Source organism: Mastigoproctus giganteus, chromosome 1 (genome assembly GCF_048544385.1).
Source record: "Mastigoproctus giganteus isolate SK-2022 chromosome 1, ASM4854438v1, whole genome shotgun sequence".
NCBI lineage: Eukaryota > Metazoa > Arthropoda > Arachnida > Uropygi > Thelyphonidae > Mastigoproctus > Mastigoproctus giganteus.
The window spans coordinates 116809241-116836896 of NC_143575.1; the positions used below are offsets into that span (position 1 = coordinate 116809241).

Here is a 27656-nt window from a genome sequence, read left to right on the forward strand (position 1 = left end):
ATTTTCAAAGCTGGAGTTGTCCCTGAAAGGAGGTACTCAGAGAGCCAGTGCTGAGGCGGCAGTGGTGGGGAGGCGCCTGCGCGGAGTCTTTCACGGCCCTCACCTGCCAATCGCTTCTTCCTCAAGGCTTTAATCGCTTCTCCAGGAAGAATGTGGAGTCGCTTCTCCCACCCTTGTCATTCACAACAACTGGAAAGACTCTAATAGACAACGTTTTCGTTAGTATCTCAGTTTTAGGACAAGCCAGGGTTCTAGAAACTTTTTTCAGTTACCATAAAGCTCTCTATTTGAGATACTACACTAAAGAACATTCGTGACTAAGGACCCTTCATCCTGAGTGCTCGGCACTCAGGATGAAGTTGACCGATTTGTGTGTGTGTGTGTAGGTCTTAAATTCATCCCTGAAATGGGTCCCACATGTTATGGTACACCCTGTATATTTAAGGTTCGTTTGTTATTTTTATTATATAATAAATTATTTATCCTATGACTCAGACAACGACGGCCGCCAGTATTAAGCCAAAATGTTAACCCGCACTGCCGGATTGGGCCAGTGAGTAACGTATTTATCTAAGAAATAAAGATCGCAGTTTCGAATCCGTCCTCCGGTGAGGGTGTTGCGATTATTTAATATTTTTTTTTTTATGTGAGATATGAATAGCACGATACGATTTCGACAGTCTATTCGCCTTAAAAGGAGAATACGTACTACTGTACTATTAGGTCCATTACTGTGAACAAGTGTTCGATGTTTTCAGAAATGGATATGCGTTTCAAAAGCGTAGTAACAATGACATATTGTCTAAGAAATATGCGAAACAGAAAGAAACTGGTGTTTTAAATTATTAATAGAACATAATGCATAAATCTGGCAAACGCTTTTTTTAAATCCGGCCAACATATCTTACCCCTGCTCTTGTATGGTCGACTACCCTTGAAGAAATATTCAAAATATTTCTGATTTTTGAGGTTCTACTGTATTTTTTGCAGCACCTTGAATAAGGAAATTATGTACCATGATTGAACTTCGTTCGTTGAGTACTCGCTAATTCTGATGTGTCCATTCTTCGATGAGGTGATATGTATAATGGTGGAATGTATAATATTCATAATGAGAATCTGACAATTCTTAATAATTCTCATACAAGGGTCAAAACCAGTTTCCAACGCTAGTTTGCATGGTATGGAGTTGTTGAGAATTAATTAATTGAACCATATACGTTCAAGAATCGTCTATTGAGGGGTGGGGAACATACCTTGCTTTTTTTTTTTTTTTTTTTTTTTTTTATTATGAGTTGCCGGGCCTTTTAGATGATCCTTTATTAATGCGACAGCATATATATTTCCATCATGATAGAGCCGCACTGCATTACTTTATTTTTTTTTCACGACAGGTTTCCAATTTATCTGAATCGTCAAAGTCTCGACTAGTGGATGAGTTCAAAATGTTAACGATAAGAATGCACGCATTTCGTCGAGGAATATTGGTCGCAACGTTTGAATTGCCAAACAAGCGATAGAAAAACCACGCAAAACCATTACGTGAAACATTTTGGGAAACTTCTATAATATCGTCATTAAGGTTCATTTTTAAAAATAATTGATTTTCTAACATAAGAGTAGGCTTTAAGATGATTTTAAAATATTTTGGAACTTATAATTCTGAAATAAAAGTTTAACACCGTATTACATTTATGTATTACTTATTTTTCCCTACAATTGCCTTATCTCCATGTGTTGATATGAAACTTTTGATAAAAATCGTTCAAAGAATAAAACGATGATATTTGACAGATTTCTCTTCGAAAGCTCTGCATAATTATATCGATATGTGACAGAATAACACTGATATGACAAACGGTATACATAATACTGAATTAATATTATTAATATAATATTGTTTGAGTATTTTTATACAATGTTTGCTTAATTAAGTGATTGTTTTTTTAATAAAAAAAGCTGTTTTATTAAAAAACTAATTATTCAACATAATCAGACTACAATTGGGTATTATTTAGTATTAGTATTAGTAACGGCCGCATGGTGCAAGAAAGCCTATGGCTTATGCTGCACCAGCCAAAAAAAAAAAATCCGAACAAAACAATGATAAAAACAAAAAAAAAAATAATAATAATAAATAAATAACTAAATAATAATAATTAATAAATAAAAAAAATAAAATAAAATAAAATAATTTTGGTAAAATCGAATCGAATGGTTAGTAATATCCATATTGTGTGTACACGTGCATTCACGGGCCGATTTATATGTTGCGAGGGTTGAAAAACACGGAATAATTCGCAGGGGAACCATACCTCCTTCCTCTGAGATTGGGTAACTACAGCTTGGATGAAAGAGGATTTCCCCAGTCATGGACGGGAATCGAGCCTTTACGCGAGTGACAAATAGTGATGTATTATGCTTACTAAGCTACCACAGAGAACCCTGAAGTAAAAAAAAAAAAAAAAAAGAAAAAAAAAAGAAAAAAAAAAAAAAGAAAAAAAAAAGAAAAAAAAAAAGAAAAAAAAAAAAAGAAAAAAAAATTAGGGATTATCCGAGCTCATACCCCCAAATGCAAATTTTTCATAATTATATAGATATAATTATGCTTCTGGTGTATGATCAAATTAATCATGTCAGTTACACTAACATGCCTGTTTTGCTGGGGGATCGATTTCCGGTAGAGGAATGCACGGCACCTTCTTGATGCCGACTAACTCGGCCACAGTATGTAAAAGTTTGTTTGTTTGTTTATTTGGTTTTTAGGAGCATTAGCAACTAAGACCATATTGCTGCGCGGATATGCGGGGGTCATTCCCTGACCTTTCTGCATCCTCCGTATTTGGTGGTCACGAGGCTCGAACCTCGGTCTAATCAAGAAGCGTGTGCTACGCACTGCTGCCCCTGCCCAACGGAGGCGCCTATATGTAAAAGAATCCACAAAAAGTTTTATCATCACTAACAGGATTTTGTTGTCCATATTATTTTACTTACATAAAAGTGTATTTTCAGGGGCTTATTTGCATGTTATGCAAATCAGGTTGAAACAATTGCAGATTGAAACAATTCACAGAAAAAAAAAGCCGTACACACATTTTGCCTGAGATTGAACCAACGGAAGCTTTGTAAATCCCTCCTATCATCAAAGGGAATCGAACTCAAATTTCTCCAAACGAGTAGTATAGGGCAAGATGTATCTCCATGCCGACTAAGCTGATAAGGAGAACCGCCTCCAGCTCATTATAAACCAGTCTTCAACATCAACTATACTAAAGCCTCTAGAAACAGCCTTCCTGCCAGTTCTGAGTGATACGTAGAATCATGCGTCACTACAGTTTAATTTTGCACTGGCTAACATATATATTATCGCTCGTATATTTGTTAACTAGAACGGAATCCTCAAATCCTTCGAATCTAAAGAAGAACTCGTCATTGAATATGCTGTGACTTAGAGACGGCCTTTGACAGCTACAGTTTGAGTGTCCCATTAGATCTACTTAATTGTTACTTTCTAATCTGAGGAGAAGTTTCTTTTTGTACAATTCTTGTTAAAAAACATCCATCCACTTTAAATATCAAAAGCAGAGCTGTGTCAAAACAACTGTGTAAGGCTGTGATGTGCTTTTACCGCTATTGTTTTTGAATATGCACAAGACAGCAGTCTCCTAATATCGATAAGATATTATGAGACTGTCAAGTCTTGAGTGCAGCCTCCCTAGAGGTTGTTGCAAATTAGATTCTTGTTATTTGCTCGCTTTTTTTTATGTATATGGAATGTTCCACCGAGCGGTGGGCAAGGATTGTGTAGGAAAGTTTGACGGTACCCCAAATGCATGCGGAGTGTTTCTTGTGCTACTAACAAGTTTCTGGATTTCACTTCAATCAAGAACCTGCAGGAAAGATTCATTACAATGCAATCACAACTACTAGCGAATATATAAAACTAATGAGCATACATTTGCTCATTTAGCTGAAGACTAACATTTTGTTCGGGCAGTGTAGATATATGCTGATTGCATCTTGTAGGCAATGGTCATTGTAGTAAACAGCTATACTGCCACTATAAACCACAAACTACCTCAGAGCTGATTTCACCATTACAGGAAACCTCTGGCGGATATTTCAAGCAGCGGGTTCAAGAAAAATATTTTTAAAGTATTGCACGTTTGAAGGCAGCGTCAATAATACCTAGGATTTTTCTGTGAGGATATCAACTAGTAAATGAGCACAGATAATCGAGAGCGTTTTAATGATAGATTATGACGATGTGAGGCCGCAGTAATTCAACCTCAATAAGAAGCAGACTAATGCTGTAAAGGCCAAGAGATTACAAATCGAGCGTTGGATACGCAAAATAAGACTTATTGCAATACGATTTTCTGTTAGGATGTTTCCGACGAGACGTTGAATAAAATAAGGAGTATTAACATCATAAAAGAAAGTGTAACAAAGATAGCTATACAAAAGCAAAAGGAATTTGTGTTCGGAGTGAATGAAGGAAAATCATTCAATCTCATCTGCTAGAGTGCTTTCATTTGGTTCAAAGAAGAAAATTTAAATCCCAATGCGAATCCAATAAGTTTCATTGCTGATAATTTACGAGTATTTCGTGGTTTTCAGCTAATCTAACCAATTTGAAACGATCTGCGACTGTGAAGCAGACTCATGACATCGTTAGACAATCACGCAACTGTTACTCTACGCACACATTGAACTGTCGTTCAATACAGCGAAAGCACACAAGCATAAAACTATTGTTGCCATTTAAATGTAAGACAAGAAAATCTCTAGTCTCGTCTCCCTCCCACTTCTCTACATATCGACACAATGAGGAACATTCGATAAGACTTCTGCAACACACACACAGTTTCACCAGAACAAACGCTACCTACTTCGACCGATATTCTATAAAACACCGATGCAGTTCGACCGACATCCCACTTTATGGCAAATTTTGTACTCCTGAAGGGTGCAGGAGCAAAAATACGGGATATTGATATTTCATACTAAAATGAAAGAACGAGGCTCCCTATTATGCAAAGAATTTTTCCCACAAACATGCTGATTTACGAACTCATTTCTTTCTTTATTTCCTAGAAATATCGCGCTTGTCACAATAAAAGTGATATTTTTAAAACGCAGTTACAGCATCGAGTTTTAAAGAGAAAAATAATTGAAAATTTAGGATATTCTAAAAGACATTATTGCGAATTACCCTAAATTAAATCATTAAGATCACTATTTATCCTGCATCACTATTTATAGCACGTGCTAAGTATTTCAATTCAATGTAATTTTAAATAACCAGTAGAGATATTTAAATATTAAGTGGAGTACGCATCAGACGTGTCATTTACCCTTCCATCGTAAAAGAAAACGGTAATTGGCTGTTTTTAAACTGGAAATAATGGCAACCGAATGAATAATAAAAATTTATTGAAAATAAAGAGAACTGTGAACATATCAGCAGGTATGCGGCTTATCGACTGATTTCCATTTGACACTTTTGATTTAACATCTACGAAGATGCAAACGAGTATGAAGACGATTCAATAAGATAAGAAACGTGCAATAAAAATTTGTAGTGTTTTGCTAAAATATGCTTTATTCAACATAAAGCTACTAATTCAAAAATAAAAATTTTAATTATCACTCAGGATTATGTAGTTCCGTATAGATATAGAATCTTTCTATACATTAAAATAATTTTCCTCCCAGTGATATTTATTCAGCCAATTGGAGAAGACAGATGCGGATTACGTGTAATGCGTAACAAATACAAAAATACGTAACAGAATCTTGTTTTACAGTGGTAAAATGCTTCTGTTTAAACGTGGTCACGCGCTATGTTTATCTAACATGACCACGCGGTACCATTCTTGATTTCCATATGTAACGTATTTATTTAAATAAGCTAAATGCAACAAGGCGTACTATTTTAAGAGTTTATAAGATTCTATATCTATATAATATCAGTGTAGATACACCATAGACAACACTTAAAGAAAAACTACGGTCGTAGTGTAAAAGTCACCCAACGATGAAAAGCCAACTAGCTTTGAAACGGTGCCGTCTGGGTGATGGTGCCCACCGAGAATAAGTAACAAGAGTCTTCACTAATAGAGAAGCGTTACTTATTCGAGGTAGTGCATACTAAACCATGTAGTGCAATACATGGGTTATCATGTATTGCACTACATCGTTGTGAAGGATGAGCACAATATGAGAGACACATGAAATGCCTTTCACACTACGATCGTAGTTTTTCTTTAAGAGCCGTCGATGGTGTATCTACACTGATATTATATAGATATAGTAACGTATTTATGTATTCATAGTAGAGGAAGAGACATACACAGAGTCGAAAACTACTGTAAGTATTTTATTATATTTTATCAAAAGAAGCGAGCCCAGCGAGCAGGGGGCGAAGCCCCCTAGTTATGCATTAATTGAATAAATGCAACAATAATAGTAGATAAGAGAATTTGGGTTTTGATCATAATACGTCGATTTGGAAAAATGAATTCTAATATGTCCAAAACGCATGAATGAGCTAATCTAAAATATAAAGACAAAAAGTAAACAGCTATTCGCAACTATAAATGCAGCGACATCCGCTCCTAACAGAAATGTAATTGATGATCAGAAGCACTAAACCTGAAGTTTTAAAATTCATTTTGCAATAAATGGGAACTCCCATAAATTCTACCCAACAAATAAAACAACAACAAACACTAGTTATGCAGAGAAAATAGTCTCCAATTTTAAGCCAGTTCTCATAGCATGCTTTCTTCTTACATTAACAGCAATTTAAAGTATACTGTATTTTATTCTGCTTTAAATACAAGGTATGTCAAAATTATGTTAACAATTATATGGAATGAACATTTTAATTTTATTTTATCTGTCAAGCTTGCCACCACTCTTCTTTCTTCTAGCATTAACCTATCTGCCATTATATCTGAAAAAAAAAAAAATAATAAAAAAAAAAAAAATAATAATAAAATTCAAATAAAATTCCATATAAGTGTTAACATAATTTTGACATACCCTGTATTATGCAGGTCTAATTCGAGCACGATAATATCCAATTGTGTATACATGTACATCTTCAACACAGAGTTAAAACGCCATTATCCTTCTTGCCAGTTTGTCTTAGCTACTTATCAACGTCGGAAGCTGATGACTGTGGTCGCATGGTCTCCGTCAGTTACACGATGTCTGTAAAACAAGAGGAAGCGGCACAGCTCAGATCAAGTCCTTTCAGTGATCATCACTCAAACAGATCCGGTAATTCAATTTTACTATTTTCATTTGTGAAAGAGCCCTTTCACATAGATATATTGAAGTAAAGGACTTTTATTCAGAAAACAGCAGTGCTTAGCAAAGGTTTTATTGTTGAATGTATGTTAAAGGTCAAATTCTTCAACTCCAACTTTCAGATGAATGTTGATATCGTTTCTGTTGATGTCAGGAAGAGAAAACCACTAAAATTCTATTTTTCGCGATGCTGTGCGAAAACTGGGTCAACATAAATAAAAATGCCCAATGGCTATTTTGACTGGGTGTCGCTCGTTAATTGTGATACTTGCAAACTATGGTTGCTCTTTAAAATGCTTTGATACATGTTACCTTTTTGATACATGTTATAGGCTCACGCAAAACGTTTAGTAAAAAAAAAAAAAAAAAAAATTGAGAATGAAAAACTTTTGACGATGAAAGATCGTAGGTGTCCAAATATTTTATTATTTTAATGTGGTTATGTGCTTCTCTGGAAGACCTCCTGCTGCTAGGTTGTTATATTTTCTCGGGCATCTCAGGCTAGTAGCGGCTTTATTATGTTCTAATTGGTAATTGCTTGGTCTATAGTCTTATTTCCACAGGTTGTACTTGACTACCTCAAAAACAGAATACTACAGGCCAAGAAATTCGCACTGATAACCTCAGAAGCAGAAAAAAGAATTCTCACTAAGGAACCAACAACGTCTTACACGCATCAGATGTGATTTCGAAGTGAGAATAACCACCCAAAAGCACTTAGTCCACCAGTAGGTTTCCATATTTACAATAATTTATTGCAGTTTGAGAAACGGAAACAGCTTGAATTTCGAGTCTGCCTCGAAGAATTTCTATTTCATTCGACTTTCTGTTATTAAGCGTACGATATATTTGAATTTTATATATTAGCAGATAGTGTTATATGTTCAGCGGATTATTAAGTGACGTCCAATTATACTTGGTAAGAGAAATGGAGAGCTAAGGCAAAATTATATAGCTGACTTTAGGGTTGTAGGGAGATGGATGTAAGGTGAGAAAATATTCAATAACGTTGTATTTCGTATGTCAATCCGATCAGTATTTCAGTGAGGTTTCATCGGCATTATGCAAAGGGAGAATCCCATAATGAATGGTATTCATTAAATAATGCAAGAAAGGAGACGCTGACTATAGCACAAAATCTTCGAGTTCATGGATGGTATAGGAATGGTTGAGGGGAAGATAGATCGAGACAAGTGACAGAGTAATACCAAGCACTGTACGCGTAGTAACGGCTTCTAGGGAGATTTGTAGTGAAATAGTGGAATGCGTTTGAAAGGACTCACCTATTCAATGGTATATTTACTCCCTCAAAGGAGTAACTCAATTTGTAGTAGATCTGTACTGTTGAAGTTGTTCTTAAATTTGCTTCATATAAGCAGATTATAATTTGCTTCATATAAACAGGACTATAATGTTTAATTAGCTCATCGATGCATCATTACTGCGAAAGCCTGAACAAATTAATTTCATTAAAAGATTTTGTTCATCCCTTGGATTTAAATATAAAAGTCCAATCTGTATGCTTTATGGCAATCTTGAACCTAACCGGTGTCTAGACTTTATATCTAGATTTGCCTCGGACTCGGAACAATGTACTCATCTTGAGACACCAACAACTGAAATCCCACCTGACACGCTATCTGCAGTATCAATTTCCAGGGAACAGCTTATTGCTGCCATAAATTCTATACCGGCTTCTGCTAAGGCAGGTGCAGATGAAATACCCCAATTCATTATTAAATGAATTAGCCCATACATTTTGGGTCCCCTTCTAACTATTTTTAATGCTATTTTGTCAAGTAATTTCTTTCCCCAGCAGTGGAACATCTATCTCGTGAAGCCTATACCAAAAATTCAATCGCCTACTCTTCTTAAGCACTACCGGCCAATCTCCAACGCCTCAAGTCTTCTAAAACTCCTAGAGAAGGTACTTCTCCCCATTCTAACTAAACAACTTCTTCCACATCAGTCTCATCAAATCCACTATTCTCTTCCTCATAGATCCACTGTGACTAATCTCTTAGCCACCACCAGCTCTATCTTCTCTGCGTTTGAATCTCATGCAGAGCTTGCAGTCACCTATGTAGACCTCGAAGCAGCTCAATAAAGCTATAAATCAATAAATCATCAATAAATAAAGCAATAAATCAGCAGCTCAATAGACCCCGAAGCTCAATAAACGTTCCTGCAATGCTGAAGCTACTTTCAGACCATTATCAAATCAAGGGAGACACTCTACAGTTCCTCACTTCACTCCTTCAAAATAGAATAATCCGGCTTACTGTCCACAGCCAAACATACGAGCGATGTGTCTCTTCAGGCATGCCACAGGGTGGTGTCTTATCCGGCCTCTTATTTACAGCGCTTATCTCGCCGCTTGTTGAGTCCAGGCATGATACTCTATGTTATGCTGATGATATGAAATTCCTCACACTGATTTCCCCACATGATGATCTTATCATGATAACAGCATCAATTAACAATATACTCCTGGAATTTTCAAACTACCTCAACCAGTTTGGAATAAAAATAAATCCAGAAAAGTCTGAATTTATGATATTCTCATTAAAGAAAACGCCTTCCTATATTCAGCCAACACTATGCAATTCCCCTATTCCCATCGTCCGTCAATAAACATACTGATTTGGGGGTTGTTTTTGATCCTAAGTTCTGCTTTGGTAACCACATGGAAAAGCTGCTCACCCAGGCAGCTCGACTCCGATGGATGTCCAAACAGCATTTGCATTATATTAATGAAGTAACGACCACCAGAAGATATATAAAAAGCACGGTATACTCTCCGCTTCTATATGCTGCAGAAGTATGGGCATCTGCCGCCCCTAGCACAATTCGACCACTCTTTTCTACTGAGTTTTGGCTCTTAAAATGGGCCATAAACAAACAAACTTCCTCCACAGTTAAGGACAACTGAAATGGCCAGTTTGATAAAAATTCACAGGCTTCCCAGGCTGATTAGGTTGAAATGCCTTACCACAACTGTAAAAATGATCACTGGAAAGATCTCGGCACCATCATTCTGGGACCTTGGAGAGTCCCTCAACCTTCCCTCAGAGCGATTCCAACTCTATGCCCACATCTCAGCCGTCTCCACCTATCCGATAGGTTTCTGCCATATCAGCTACTTTCATGTGCCTAGTCTTTGGATGCTGATCTTAAGTATTCTAATGATAAGGAGTACAGATGCCGCATCCTTAAATTGTACTTCCCTATCCCTGATTCTTCTCCTTGAAGCTCGCCTTAACGCCGCAGTCCAGCAATGCGACATGAAGATGGCTTACCAACCAACCTTGCAGTTTTCCACCTATATATTCTCTGTACATTGTGATGTTTTTAATTGTATTATACTTTTAGTTGAGCTGTATTTACTTTTATTCATTCACATATGTATTTTATATTTAATTTATTAATTTCTTTTTCTTACATATCGTAATATTACTGTTAACCCCTGGCCTTGTGGCCGTGAAGGGCTTATTGCAATGTATCCATTGTATTACTATTATTATTATTATTGCAATAAAGATTTCTTTCGGGTGGGAAAGTTACAGAAATGAGTTAGGGCATTACTAAGCTAAATGCTGCAAAATTGCTTAGTCAGTGAATTTGGTGAACGTTTGGGGTCAAAAGCAATTGGGACCTTAAAATCATCCAGAATAAGTGATATTGCTTTCGGAGGTTTCAAATGGATCGCTGCATCAATATCCTCTAATTGTTGAATAGTGGCTAAAGAAACTGGGGGAGCAAGGTAAAAAAGCAAAAGCAGGAGAAACTTTCCTGCACGATTAATTAATAAAGAGATACCATCAATGGAAGAATGTTTAGTGAACTGCAGCACTTTGACCAAGTGATGGGTAAAGATAGTAACACCACCCTTCGAGTCTCGATCCAAACGATAGACAGAATAGGAAAAATATGAAATTTCATTGTCAAGTACGTGAAGATTTAACCAGGTTTCAGTAAGGGCGACTAGGGCAAAATTTTGTTGCAGAAGGAAGAGACGAAAAGCAGTGATATATTTTACAACACTTCTACAATTTACATAAAATAGTAACGATAATGATGACGACCTTGATAAACATTGGGAAGATAACTGCTAGCCAGTATGAGTAGGTCTGACAAGATAGGCAGCAGCGCCAGAAGACGACCTGTACGGCTTAATAATAGCATCGACTGGCCAAATATCAGTATCTAATACATGTGCTTGCTCAGATGGATTACTTAAGATTAGAAACGACGCATAGTCTGGATAACGGGTGGACAACTTCCTCACAGAGCTGTGAAGACCTAACTCAATGTTCAGAAAATCCTCAATATCTGAAGGAGCAAGCTGACTGACGAAAGACCGAGCCTCGCGAGGAAAAGCTTGAAATCTTGAGCTCTTATTAGTTCCGAAGGCAAATAAGGGCGCTCTACTTCCGTTAGATGAAGAACGAGATAAGTCAGCTGATATTGTTGAGTGTTTATGAGATAGACGCTTGATTATAATTGATGTGACAACGACTGTTCGCAGGCGCTGAGGAAAAGAATTGAACTGTCAAAGCAACGCACTGAGGTGCTTTTATAGGGCCATTCACATTATTCGACATCAGTACTCCAGAAGAGCAAATAGAATCGAGAAATATATTTGAAGGCGTAGTGGAGAACTTGACATTAGCATTAGTAGAGGCATATGATGCAAGAAAGCAAGTTTATTCAGCATCAGCCAAAAAAAAACACACCACTCCCATTTCACCCCTCCGTTCGCTCGAAATACCTGTCCAGTTGAGCCTTAAATTTGTTTAGGCTATCAACTTCAACAACAAGTGATGGAAGTCGGTTCCACCAACCAACCACCCGATGGCCAAAGGCAAATTTCCGCACATCTATCCGAGATCCGTCCTTCCTCAATTTGAATTTATGCCCTCTGAGCTGATTATTCTGAGCAAGATGAAGAATCCCATTGGCATTGAGCATGCTCAAACCATTCAAAGCCTTATACACCTCTATCAGATCACCTAGCCGGTACCTAGTCTCCAGACTCTGTAATTTGCACAACTTAAGCCTTTCTTCGTAAGAGCAACCCTTTGTTCCATTCACTAATCTTGTTGCCCTTCTCTGTACCCGTTCCAGCAGCTCTACATCCTTCTTGAAATGAGGCCTCCAGACCTGTATACAGTACTCAAGATGTGGCCTAACCATTGCCTTATACAAGGGAATAATCACCTCCTTATCCTTGCTAGAAAAATTCCTGTATATCATTGACAAGACACCATGAGCTACTCTTGCAGCCCGTCTGCACTGCTCAGAGAACTTCATATCTGCCTGCACAATTACCCCCAGGTCCTTTTCATTCTCCACCACTGTCAGTGTAGTACCGCAGAGTTGATACGTTGCTCTGGGGTTACTGTTTCCCATATGTAGTACTTTACATTTGTCAATGTTAAACTTCATTTGCCACCTCTCAGCCCATCTGTTCAACCTTTCCAGATCCCGTTGCAGCAGCATAGCGTCAGTGGTGTCCTTAACAACCCTGCCAACCTTTGTATCATCTGCAAATTTGGACATTAAACTTGATATCCCATCATCAATATCATTAATAAACACCGAAAACAACAACGGACCCAACACTGAACCCTGAGGAACTCCACTAATAACATTAGTCCACGTTGAGCAGTGTCCATTGATTACCACTCTCTGTCTTCTGCCACTCAACCATCCCCTTATCCATAGCAGCAATTTGCCTCCAATGCCACACTGCTCCAATTTGTGGAGCAGTCTTCCATGTGCAACAGTATCAAAAGCCTTTCTAAGATCCAAATATATAATATCAAAGTTATTCCCTGCATCCAGTTCTTTTGTGACTACATCATAGTATCCAATCAAATTGGTCAGGCATGACCTGCCCTTAACAAAACCATGCTGCGTCTGAGCTATAACTGAATTCTTGTCTAGATGATCCTGCAGTGCTTCTTTAACCAGTGCCTCCATTAATTTACCTGGAACAGAAGTTAAACTAACAGGTCTATAATTACTTGTGTCAGCCTTTGATACTCCTTTGTGAATTGGGGTTACATTTGCACATCTCCAGTCTATGGGTACCTCCCCTGAGTCCAAAGAAGCTCTCATAATTATGGCTAGGGGTTTGCTTACCTCCTTTGCTGCCTCCTTTAATATAACTGGATAGATCCCATCCACCCCAGGTGCCTTTTTTATGTTTATCCTCAACAATCTCTCCTCCACTTTCCTCTCAGTTATTACAAAATCATCCAGCTCACTGCCAATGTTTACTTTACCTACATCATTCTCCTTCCTGAATAACTCCTCATGCGTGAATGTAGATGCAATATACTCGTTTAGATTGTTAGCCACCTGAGCAGGATCCTCAACTGTTGAACCATCAATATCCAGTGGACCAATCTGATTCTTCCCTTTCCTTCTAGAGTTTAAATAGGTAAAGAACTCTTTTCTGTTTTTCTTTGCATCCTTTGCCAAGGATTTTTCGTAGTCTGCCTTTGCCTGCCTAATCTCCTTTGTGACTTGGTTACAGACCAACTTATATCTATCATAGGCTTCCATGTCACCCATTAATTTGTATGTATCCCATGCATTTTTCTTCTCTGCCACATGTCTCATTAGTTCATCTGACAACCATTTAGGCCTAAACCTTGAACAATATTCCTTAGTTGGTATGTAAAGCCTGGTAGCCTCCAAGATTAGTTCCTTGAATGCTTCCCATTTTGAGTTTGCTGTTGGTAACATCATCAGTTGGTCCCACTGTATAGAATTTAAATACTGTCTCAGACCATCATAGTCGCCTTTACGAAAACAAAAACCCTTCCCTTTACCTCTGATGGTAGTTACCTCCTTGAGTAAATCCCACTTCAACACACTGTGATCACTGCCACCTAGTGGTTCATTTATCTGCAGATTCTTAATGCATGAAGAATCACTACTGATAATCAGATCAAAAGTATTGCTCCCTCTTTTTGCCTCACGAACATGCTGATGTAGAAAACAATCATCCAATAAATTCACAAAAGCCTTGCTAGTGTGCGAGTGACTAACCCACAAATTCCAGTCAATATCCAGGAAATTAAAATCCCCCATTATAAGACTCTCTGATTTACTGGCCCACTCTATTTCCCTGTACAATATCTTATTATACTCATCAGAGTCATTACGCCTATAGCACACTCCTACTCTCAATTTTGATTTCTCTATGCTTATGTCACACCAAACTGACTCGACACTGCCCTGTCCACCGATGTCGACTGGCTTCACTTCCTTGGACTTTATGTGTTTCTTAACTAATAGCATAACCCCTCCTGTCCTGTCTATCCTTTCTATACACATTGTATTCCCCAAATTCCAGTTCCGCATTCCTTATATCTGTGTGACACCACGTCTCTGATATCCCAACAATATCTGCCTTTGATGCTTTGAGCAATACCTCAAATTCATAAAATTTATTTACCAAACTCCTAGCATTAGTGTACACGCAGGTATACGTGCACCTGTTTCTATTCTTGGCTACCCTAACACAACCCATGTGTTTACTTGTACCGCAATGACTCCCAGCAGTCTCTGAAATATCCTGCATCTTGTTTTTCAGGCTTCTGCTCATTTCAATAGAAGCAGTGCAAGAATCACTTCCACCTCAGACATTGTCAGACAGAGGCCTAGGTAACTGGGCAGCATCCAAAGACAGGCGAGCAACTTGATTGGGAGTATCTTTACCATCCAAATGTAATGGTAACGACGTGACAGGACTTATAGATTCAGCTGATTCATGAAAATCACTGAAGGAAATCTGTTTAGGATGTAGGACAGGAGGAACTGGAATAGGTTCTGTGCGATCATTCTGGATGAACTCTTTTACAATTTCACAATCAGAAGCATCAGCAATGGAAGATTAATTGATAGTATTTGTTGGGTGAGGCTTAGGCTCTTCAGTAGTCCTACAGTTGAAGGATGTGAAGAACGAGCTTGGAACGCTACATTGTACGTCATGAAGCGGATAAAGGACTTGGGATTTCCCAGTGGGCACAGCGTTAAACTGTAGCATGGAAAAGTCTGAAGGGTGAAAATTTGTGCAGGAAGAGTATGAGACCGAAGCTTGCATAATTTCAGGATTGGTTGCTGGTTCTTTACTGGGAGCCCTGGAAAATTAGAATTTTGCGGAGATACTCAATCCTGTTAAGGTGGGGTGAGACTGATGAAATTGTAGAGGCAGGAGGCCCATTAGAACTCTATACAGATTGAAGATGAGACGATGATTTATTAGAGATTGGTGCTGAATTGGAAACACTCAGAGGGCCGACAGCAGACGGAGAAGTAAAGTAGCACTTAGGGCAAATGTGAGATCCAGGGTTCTGGTGTGTATGAACATCGTCAGGCAACGCTGACATATATAGCGACACTGGACTGCAGTAAAAAAATTGCCAGAACAGCAGACACAAATACGAGATGCAGTGACAGATGTACAGTCTTCAGTTACAGTAGAGTTGTGGGTATGTCCAAGCGTCATGCGTAGAATCCTTACTGTGCATTTGGAATAGGTTTTATACTTTTTGTAGTAGACTATTCATTGAATCCAAGAGATTACTTGTTACAGCAATTTGCCATTCGGGATGGCTAGATAACAAAGAATTACTACCCTATAAGGATCGCATTTCAGATGAGGTTTTTGTTTGTTGATCTTGCATGCTTAGAAATTGTTTTGCTGGATGCAGCATTTATAGCCTCACAACGTTCTCTGATAGAATTAAGTTCATTAAAGACAAGCTTCAGATCATCAATGCGACTGACTAAACGTCTTTTAGAACTGTCATTCGAAGTGATATCAGTATTAGACGAAGGAAAACTGAAAGAGTAGGTGGAAGATTTAAAGATGGGGAGGCAGTCACCACACTTCCAACAGTTCCGGGCTTTTCTAGTTAGCTTGCGACTGGTGGGAATGCAGCTAAAACAGTAGAAGTGAGAATAGATGCTACAACATAGGTATTCATTTCACATAGAGTCACAGATAATACACACCTGCGGCTCCATTTATACAAAATAATGATATACAAGGAAATGTTCTATAAATAAATAATGAAAGATGCGATGCAGCCCAGACTACATTACTCGAACTTTATAATATTTCACACAAAGTGATTTGACAGTTTCTAATAACTACAAATAAAAATACATTCGTTGGCTGTGAGCAAGAATCAGTGCTGTTAGACGATTCACTTCAAATTAAGCTCTACTGCCACAATAGCAATAAAATTGGTTGTTTTGCGAATAGATTTAAATACAATCCAGACATGTAACGTTGTTTATTTGTGATTTCGGACTGGTTTAAAAGCAGACTAGGACGTAAACTTTAAAACATAGTAGAAAATTTACAGCGAATAATCTACAAAGATGCATGTAACTTCACTAGGTTAACGTCGACACTAAACTAAGCTAGCATATAAGCTGGTTAGCATATCCAAGTGATGTGGAAGGTAACTAGGCCTAACAAATATAAATCCGGTGTAATCAATATAAAAAAACACTTATCTGCGAATCAGTAAAGCATTGATCACGAAGGCTGGGAGAAACAACTGTTACAGTGCAAAATCCGCTGTAAAATAATTAAACTATAATAAATCACTCAACCAATTGACAATTGGTTGAGTGATTGAGTTTAGTGGGTCGTGTTCCAAGCCGCTAAGTGGATTTTTCTTATTTATTGATTTGAAATTATTGTTTTTCTAAAACTTTTGATTTAAATTTAGTAGTATAACATTATTTTGTGATTTGTTGATTAATTTGGTGTATTTATTCTTTACTCGGCCTTGTAAAAGTATCGGTAAGGGTTTCCACGTGTTCGTAACTACCGTTAGTAATTTTCCCGCCATTGTGATACCGTACTAGATATACCGTAGGTTATATACCGTACTAGATAGCGTTAGTTAAACTTCTTTAGCAGTTAAATTGTACGTTTAAATAAATACATATAACGACTTAGATTACAAACGTAGTATAATTAAAAACATAATTAATTAATAAATTAATAGAATCATGACTCAGACCAGAGCAGCAAAGCAAAAGGCTCAAGCTAATGGAAGTGCTGTGGCTCAGAGCAGAACTGAGGGGGGGCAGTTGTCCTCTGACTCACAGCCTTATAAAATGCACTGTTTGCTTGATGTTTGCAGAGCAATCGGGTACGGGACATGATACTGCCAAGGGGGATGTCTTTGTGTGTGCGCGATGCAAGGAGTGTATCGATATCAGGCAACAACTCGGCGTTCTTATGGGCCTATATGAGAGCTTGAAGGACAGGGTGGATGCCCTCGAAGAAACTAAATTGAGGGGCCCATCAAGCTCTCAGCTGCCTACATCAACGCCAGAGCTTGCACTTGGGCATCGCGTGACACAGAGACAACCCCCAAGGCAGAATGCGCTGGTCCCGAAGGAACTAGTAGTTGTTGGTGACTCTATTGTCAGGGAAACGGGGAACATGCTTTGTAAAAAAGATAGGTGGAACAGGACCAGGGTATGTCTGCCAGGGGCAAGGGTTGATGACGTTGTAGAGCGAATATCATCTTTTAAGGGCACAAAAGGTGATATAGTTGTACACGTTGGCACTAATAATATTAAGAGTAGGAGACCGGCAGAATTACTTAACAAGTACAGGTCACTGTTGAACAAAAGCCGAGAATTAGGGTTGAATTTGAAAGTGTCTGCAATTCTGCCCAGACACGATAGGAGGGAGTATATGATGAGAGCCTTGTCGATCAATTCGGCCCTGGAAAGATTGTGCAAGGCTCAAGGGGTAGAATTTTTTTCAGCCTGGACTGTACTTGTTAACAGGAGAGATTGCTTCTACAGGGATGGGATACACTTAAATAGAAAGGGTGCAAGATTATATTTGCTGATGCTATCGAGGCAGTGTTAGGTGGGTCGGAAAACTGCTAGCTTGGGGGGAGACAAAGACCAATAGATTGACAGTAGCCACTGGCAGAGGTGAAAGAGATTCTTGCACTGCTTCTATTAGAATGAGCAGAAGCCTGAAAAACAAGATGCATGGTATTTCAGAGACTGCTGGGAGCCATTGCGGCACAAGTAAACACATGGCTTGTGTTAGGGTAGCTAAGAATAGAAACAGGTGCAGGTATACTTGCGTGTACACCAATGCTAGGAGTTTAGTAAATAAATTTGATGAATTTGAGGTATTGCTCAAAACATCGAAGGCAGATATTGTTGGGATATCAGAGACGTGGTGTCACACAGATATAAGGGATGCGGAACTGCAATTTGGGGAGTACAACGTCTACAGAAAGGATAGACAGGATAGGAAGGGGGGAGGTATTATGCTATTAGTTAAGAAACACATAAAAACCAAGGAAGTGAAGCCAGTCGACATCGCTGGACAGTGCAGTGTGGAGTCAGTTTGGTGTGACATAAACATTGGGAGATCAAAATTGAGAGTAGGAGTGTGCTATAGGCCTAATGACTCTCATGAGTATAATAAGGAACTGTACAGGGAAATAGAGTGGGCCAGTAAATCAGAGTGTCTTATAATGGGAGATTTTAATTTCCCAGATATTGACTGGATTTTGGGGGCTGGTTACTCACACACTAGCAGGGCTTTTGTGGATTTATTGGATGATTGTTTTCTACATCAGCATGTTCGGGAGGCAACTAGAGGGAGTAATACTCTTGATTTGATTATCAGCAGTGATTCTTCATGCATTAAGAATCTGCAGATAAATGAACCACTAGGTGGCAGTGATCACAGTGTGCTGAAGTGGGATTTACTCAAAGAGGTAACTACCATTAGGGGTAAAGGGAAGGGTTATTGCTTCCGTAAAGGCGACTACGATGGACTGAGACAGTATTTAAATTCTATACAGTGGGACCAACTGATGATGTTACCAACAGCAAATTCAAAATGGGAAGCATTCAAAGAACTTATCTTGGAAGCTACTAGGCTTTACATACCAACTAAGAAATATTGTTCAAGGTTTAGGCCAAAATGGACGTCAGATGAACTAATGAGGCATATGGCAGAGAAGAAAAATGCATGGGATACATACAAATTAACACATGACACAGAAGCCTATGATAGATACAAGTTGATATGCAACCAAGTTACAAAGGAGGTTAGGCAGGCGAAGGCAGATTACGAGAAATCCTTGGCAAGGGATGCAAAGAAAACAGCAAAGAGTTCTTTACTTATGTAAACTCTAGAAGGAAGGGGATGAATCAGATTGGTCCACTTGATATTGATGGGTCAAGTGTTGATGATCCTGCTCAGGTAGCTAACAAACTAAATGAATATTTTGCATCGACATTCACACATGAGGAGTTATTCAGCGAGGGGAATGCCAGAGGTGTATTCAACTCTAGCAGTAAGCTACAGAATCTTGAAATAACTGGGAGTAAAGTGGAGGAGAAGCTGTTGAAGATAAACACAAGAAAGGCACCCGGGGTGGATGGGATCTATCCAGTTATATTAAAGGAGGCAGCAAAGGAAGTAAGCAAACCCTTAGCCATAATTATGAGAGCTTCCTTGGACTCAGGGGAGGTACCCATAGACTGGAAATGTGCAAATGTGACCCCAATTCACAAAGGAGGATCAAAGGCTGACACAAGTAATTATAGACCTGTGAGCTTAACTTCTGTTCCAGGATAATTAATGGAGGCACTGGTTAAAGAAGCACTGCAGGATCATTTAGACAAGATTTCAGTTATAGCTCAGACACAGCATGGTTTTGTTAAGGGGAAGTCTTGCCTGACCAACTTGATTGGATACTATGATGCAGTCACAAAAGAACTGGATGCAGGGAATAACTTTGATATTATATACTTGGATCTTAGAAAGGCTTTTGATACTGTTGCACATGAAAGACTGCTACACAAATTGGAGCAGTGTGACATTGGAGGCAAATTGCTGCTATGGATAAAGGGGTGGTTGAGGGGGAGAAGACAGAGAGTGGTAATCAATGGACACTGCTCATCGTGGACTGATGTTATTAGTGGAGTCCCTCAGGGCTCAGTGTTGGGTCCATTATTGTTTTCTGTATTTATAAATGATATTGATGATGGTATATCGGGCTTAATGTCCAAGTTTGCAGACGATACAAAGGTTGGCAGGGTTGTCAAGGACACTACTGACACTATGCTGCTGCAACAGGATCTGGAAAGGTTGAGCAGATGGGCTGAGAGGTGGCAAATGAAGTTTAACATTGACAAATGTAAAGTACTACACATGGGAAACAGCAACCCCAAAGCAACGTATCAACTCTGTGGTACAACACTGACAGTGGTAGAGAATGAAAGGGACTTGGGGGTGGTTGTGCAGGCAGATATGAAGTTCTCTGAGCAGTGCAGACGGGCTGCAAGAGTAGCTCATGGAGTATTGTCAATGATATACAGGAATTTTTCCAGCAGGGATAAGGAGGTGATTATTCCATTGTATAAGGCGATGGTCAGGCCACACCTAGAGTACTGTATACAGGTCTGGAGGCCTCATTTCAAGAAGGATGTAGAGCTGCTGGAACGAGTACAGAGAAGGGCAACAAGATTAGTGAATGGAACAAAGGGGTGCTCTTACGAAGAAAGGCTTAAGTTTTGCAAATTACAGTGTCTCGAGACTAGGCACCAGCGAGGTGATCTGATAGAGGTGTATAAAGCCTTGAATGGTTTAAGCATGCTCAATGCTGATGGGATTCTTCCTCTAGCTCAGAAAAATCACCTGAGAGGGCATAAATTCAAATTGAGGAAAGACAGATGTAGGATAGACGTGCGGAAATTTGCCTTTAGCCAGCGGGTGGTTGGTTGGTGGAACAGACTTCCATCCCTTGTGGTGGAGGTTGATAGCCTAAATAAGTTTAAGGCTCAGCTGGACAGGTATTTTGAACGAACAGAGGGGTGAAGTGGAAGTGGTTTTTTTTTTTTTTTTTTGGCTGATGCTGCATAAGCTTGCTTTCTTGCATCAAATGCCTCTACTAATGCTAATGCTAATAATTCCCAAAAGTCAAACGTAAAGTGATACAGAACACGACCACAGCCATGCTGACCGTGTAGTTTTGTATTATGCTGAGCGATTAAACAACAAAAGCTTTCACATAAGGGCCACCCGTGAACAGCTCATCTGCAATATGTCCATAAATTGCGTTCTCTGGTCGATTTGTCTATTTTGCTGGTGAAAAACCTTTCTATCCACGCTTGAGACCGACAAACTCAGCCACGGAGTGAAATGAGTCCATAAAAGTTCCTTACCTCATTGACGGGATTCGAACCAGGGCCGTTTCCACGCGGTATGGAAAGGATGGTAATATAACAGTGCTATCCACTCAGTTTAGCTGAGTGTCTTGGTATGAAACCCTAAGGTAACTAGAGTATCAGGAGGAAGATGGCCCTTGGAGGTTGTTCAGCAACTGTTTGATCCTAAATACTTTGACATATACAAATATTGAATAGATTAGCCATAGGCGTTGAGAAGCTCTGCAAGGCCAGAACCTACAGATCTTCCATTCTTGCAGACATGTATGTCCTCTTCTTGTTCTAGGTGGACTCTCTGAGATGTCGCGCTATCCACGCCCTGTTGTATCTGTATGTACATTTATATGTTGTATCTTTTTTTATCTTCAGCAGAGGCTGTTTAAGACCGTGTATTGTATCTGGGCTCTGTACACAATGCATTTGTCTGTCATTTATATTTAATCTCTGTATGTAACTCATGTCCTCTAGCTAGCAGTAAAGGGACATTTCTTCGGAAATTAACTGATATTAATAATAATATAATGGTCTCCACTCTAAACAAATTGTTAAGATTTTGAAACCGTTACAACGAAGTTCCAAATATGGCGATAAATTTATAACTTTATAACAAAGTGCAAAAAGTTAGAACCAATAACGTCTAGCATTTTTATAAATCAAAGAAAATATTGGGGTGAAACTCTGGAAATGGAACATAAATAGCTTTGGCATGAGCATCAATGGTTTAAATCTTTAATAATATGGTAAGTATTAGGACTGACATTCAAGAGTACAGTTACACTCACAACAATAGCAGTTAGCTATTTGTTGCTTGTTTAGTATCTATTGTTACAACAAACGTTCAGCAACGGTTATTATTAATATATCCGTTGGCACAGTTTACTTATTTAAATATTGCATCATTGGATAAATTTTCTCGGGGTAACATTTGAGGAGGAACTCATGTCAGTTTAGTGTGCTGTTTGATTTTTAAGTAAGCTTGACATTTAAAATAATTTTTTAAAGGATTTTATGTTGTATTCTGCAGTGCTAATAATGGTGAGCCAAGGCAACTTTATTTCATCTAATATATACCAAAAAATTAAAGATTTAAAGTATCTATACAGTATAATTACCCTACCCCCCGACACGCACCTATTTTGTATATATTACAGTTATGAAGATACGCATTGAATTCGCTAAAATCATTTCATGCCGAACGATTTCCCAAACTGAATACCATGATTTACAGCAAATGTAGAATTAAGTTCCTGCAGGTACATACCAATGCTGAGATACTTTTGATGTACAGGATCATATGGCGGCCAGGTGGCTTTCTCAAACCTTCCTCTTACATTGTCTCCTAGCGTTTCGATTTCTTGAGTCATTATATTTGGATCGCTGTAAGTAAAATGGCAATTTTTTAGGAAATCATCAAATAATATTGCTAAATAATCAAGTAATATCAATATTTACATATTTTCTGTCAGAAGGTCTTCTAATTGATGTTGATATGGGGGTTTCTCAATTACAAGTGCATTATAGCCAAAGCATAAGCTGCTTTGGCTATAATGCACTTCTAATTGAGACTGGCTAAATTGACATATATGAAAATATGTTTGTTTTTTTTTTTAATAATTTTGTCAATTAGCACCAGTGCTACTAAGGCCATGAGGTGTCATTACTAATGCGTGTGTGTGTGTGTGTGTGTGTGTGTGTGTGTGTGTGTATATATATATATATATATATATATACTGAGAATATTTATGACCAGTATCTGTTTCGCTGGATGACAAGCCCTGTTTAGCTGATTGAAAAATTCCTCACGTCATTGACGAGATTCGAACTCAGGTCTGGTCCACCCGCTGGAGTGGGAGAAGGCGTTTTGTTTTTTTCGGTTTAGGTTTTATTGGCGCAAGAGGAACCTAAGACTATAATGAGCCAAAAAACAGTCACGGAAAGATTAAGTTAAAAAGATTGCGGTGACCTATAAAGTTAGCTTCCTATGTCAGTCTGTGCGGTAGCACAGTGGAATCGTCACCATCCCCGCCACACTGGGTGGAAAAGGCCAGGGTTCGAATCCCGTCGATAACGCGAGGAACTTTTAAATGGCTTTTTCACTCCGTGGCTGAGTTATTCTGTCCCAGACGTAGATAACAAGGATTTCCCCCTCCAGGAAAATCTGTGGTTTTTCCTCCAGCAAAGCAGGCAAATCGACCAGAGAACACACGCAATTCACAGACACAATACATATGGGTAGTTGAAGAGACTTTCGAGGTGATCCTTATATAATAGTTTCATTTAGGTCACTATGTCAAATGATATAACGATAAAAGTATATAAGCTATAAAAGACATTTTTAAATAAGATTAAACATTTTTAAAGATTTTAAATAATTAAGGACGGCTGAAACGTCGTCGTTGTCGGATAAAATTTCGCTGAATGGCGAAGACTCAATCAGGTGACTAAATGCGGTAAAATAAAAGGCTCGTTCGTGTCTGTAACGTGGACGCTCAGTGACAATATGCTGAATGGTTAAAACATTATCACACACAGGAGAGGTATCTTCCCTCAGCAGGAACGAGTGTGTCGATGACGGCGTCCTATCCGGAGGCGAGCAAGAACAACTTCGTACGCAACGAGGAAGAACAACTTCTGTAATCCAACGAAGTTGGATAACAGACTTTGTCTGATAAAGTTTGTTCATAACTTGCCCATGCCAAGATTGTTGCCACTGGGAGAATAATTTAGAGGGTATCACATGCATGTTGTCTGTCCTTTCTGGATAAAGAACGGTGACATTTTCACTAAAGGTTTCTCACTTGTAGAGTGCATTATCAGGTAACGGAGTATTGGGCTTGATATTACTTCTGTTTTCTGCCTTTTTTTAATGAAGTGACACTATCACGGTCCACATCTAATTTTTCAGGTAGGGAGCGTGTTAGAGCCCCGATAAAATACCTTTATCAGATTCATAGGTTTTTTTTTTTATTTTTGTTCAGGGTGCAGGCTCCCCACTCACCCCAAATCGGATACGCACTATCCGGAAAGCAATAAAATGCGCTCGGAAGTAAGACCAGGGCTATCCAAACACTTATTCCCATTGCTGCCAGACTAAATCCTGCCCTTGGACCATAAGTGTAGGGACATGCCATTGAGACGGTTAGTCCTCGCAGGCGAATCTGCTAGCCGATTGGTCCTATGCCCACTCAACCACCAGTTCCCCCTTTCCGAATTTCCACGGGTCGCAGCGCACGGCAAATACTCCGTATTCCTATGGTGTTAGCCTGGAACGTAGGCTGTGGGCGTTGGATCCCAGTAATACTGGGATCCAACGTCGAGAGGGCGATGGTGATTTTATCAACTGTGCTACCAACGTACAACACAATGCTTCACAACTCGGCTGCTACGGTGGCACCCCAATCTTCTCAATACTTTGATAAACACGCGCTCTTATCAAAGGCTCAGTTAATCCACTTGCGTCTATATTCAATTACAGATCTGTCACCAAATCAGCTATTGCCAGACTCGTATAGACAAGACTGGAGTAATAATTCAGACACATCATGGGTTTATTAAGGGAAAGTCTTGTCTGACAAATTTGATTGGATACTATGATATGGTATCAAAGGAATTGGATGCAAAAATTAATTTTGATAACATATACTTGGATTTCAGGGAAGCTTTTGATACTATTGCGCATGGAAGACGATTGTAAAAATTGGAGCAGTATGGCATTAAGGGCAAGTTGCTGCAATGGATAAAGGGATGGTTGAGTGGGAAAAGACAGAGTGGTAATCAATGGACAGTACTCTTCGTGGACTAATGTCATAAGTGGAGTTCCCCAGGGTTCGGTGTTAGGCCCACTGTTTGGCTGTATATTTATCAATGATATTGATGAAGGTATATCAAGCTTAGTGTCGAAGTTTGCAGATGATACAAAGGTGGGCAAGGTTGTTAATGACAGTAATGGCAGTGTGCTCCTGCAACAGGATCTATAATAGATGGGCAGATCGGCTGAGAAGTGGCAACTTAAGTTTAACATTGACAAATGCACAGCATTGCATATGGGTAGAAGCAACTCCAGAGAAACGTACCAACTGTGTGGTGTTACACCTAGGATGGTAGAAAGTGAAAAATACCTGGGAGTAATTGTGCTATTGGTCTGAGAACGAAAAAGGCCTGCGTTTCGAATTCCGTATCGACGGTAGGAACTTTTATCAAAGTTTTTCAAAACATCACCCCGTTAGTCGGTCTAGGGTGCATAATTTGATATCCTTAAAAATTTAGTCTTAAAAAATTCAGTTTTTAGGTTATTACAAACACAATATATTCATATATTGCGTTTGAATATTTGAAATTCATATATGAATATATTCATACCTTAATTGGTTTACAACCTTAATTGGTTTTATGCTTACGCCACTAACTTTTATGTATTGCGTTATTTGGTCACTTTTTTTTTTAATAAGTAATGGTACCAATTCTTCTCAACAAAAATCATAAGGTGGTAGATGACTCATCAACCGGTACAATACCACCACTTTGCTTATTGGAGGCTTCAAGTGGTGAAACCCATGTTTAGTCTCTAGAGCAAAGTTTCCGGCAACTCCCCCCATACTTCTCTTTCAACCCATGCACGGTACTAAGTACTATAGGTTTTGATACCTTTCGTGTTTGGGGTTTTCATATAAAAAAAAAAAAACACAACGCTAATAAAATGAGTGACAAAAGCTGGGAAGCAATATGGTACATGTTAATGTGGAGAACACTTTCTTCTTACAAAAATAACATTACGAAAATTAATTCTTACCCGGTAGGGTTGTTAATGACAGTAAGGACGGTACGCTACTGCGACACAGGATACAGAAAAGATGAGCAGATGGGCTGAAAGGTGGCAACTGAATTTTAACATTGACAAATGCAAAGTAAAATCTGGGGTTACCCCAGAGCAACATACCAACTGTGCTCTACTACGATTCGGGATAGTGGAGAATGAAAAAGAATTGGGGATAATTGTGCAGTCAGATATGAAGCTTTTTGAGCAGTGCAGACAGGTGCCAGAGCAGGTCATGGAGAATTGTCAATGATATACAGGAATTTTGCTAGTAGGAAAAAGGTGTTATCCCTTTGTATAAGGCAATGGTCAGGCCACACCTTGAGTACTGCGCACAGGTCTAAAAACCTCATTTTAGGAAAGATGTTGAGTTACTAGAACGAGTACAGAAAAGGGCAACAAGATTGGCGAGTGGAACAAAGGGTTGCTGTTACCAAGACAGGCTTAAGTTCTGCAAACTGCAGTGTCTGGAGAGTAGAAACACCCGCGAGGTGATCTGATTGAGGTGTATAATGAATGGCTTGAACAGGCTCAATGCTGATGGGATTCTTCCTCTTGCTCAGATTACAAACTTGAGGGGGCATAAATTGAAAGTGAGGAAAGACAATCGTAGAATAGATGTGCGGAAATTTGCTTTTAGCCAGAGAATAGCTGATTGCTGGAACAAACTTCTATCTATCATTGTGGAAGTTGATAGCTTAAGTAAATTCAAGGAAGAACCAGACAAACCTTTAGTGGGAATAGATGTGCGATTTTTTTTTTTTTTTTTTTTTTTGGCTGATGCTATATAAGCTTGCTTTCTTGCATCACATGCCTCTACTAATGCTACTACTATTTCACATTGCTCTTTTACTGTTTCAGGGGATATATGTTTCATAAAATACCTTCGAAAAAATAGCCTTATGACTGCGATTTCAATATTTATATATAAAGAGAGGCTCTTTTCTTTACTATATAAATACCCGGTCTTTATACATAAAGAAAAATCTCATGTTCTCTCTTAGTTTTGTCGTATGTGACTGAGTAGAATGGTGCCAGTCTCCCATGATCGGGTGTGGGGGGGGAGGGCTTGGCCTCTCGGTACTGGCGAGGCTCCGTCCCGGAGGCAGTTCAGTCGTTGGTTTCCGCGCTTTCCTGGCATGGGCATTTCACCGACTATGCCAACTTGCGGCTCTGCCGCCAGCGCTTTTTTGGCGATCTGTATCGTGCTCCCTTGCGCGGTATCTTTACTCCCTCTCCCCTGGCGGGGGAAGAGGAGTTCCCTCCC

At 38.9% G+C, this 27656-nt stretch overlaps 1 protein-coding gene across 4 annotated transcripts in view; it reads right to left on the reverse strand.

Moving 5' to 3' along the window:
- Positions 1-27656, reverse strand: part of LOC150091107 (neuroligin-4, X-linked-like) — a 600809-nt gene that overhangs the window by 74372 nt on the left and 498781 nt on the right. For all 4 annotated transcript variants that reach the window (XR_016546982.1, XM_090374344.1, XM_090374327.1 and 1 more), the window contains exon 5: positions 22838-22953. Coding sequence is in view for 3 of the 4 variants with exons in the window: in XM_090374344.1 (XP_090230470.1) it covers positions 22838-22953 (116 nt within the window). In the remaining variant the exon portion in view is untranslated. The remainder of the gene's footprint in view (positions 1-22837; positions 22954-27656) is intronic.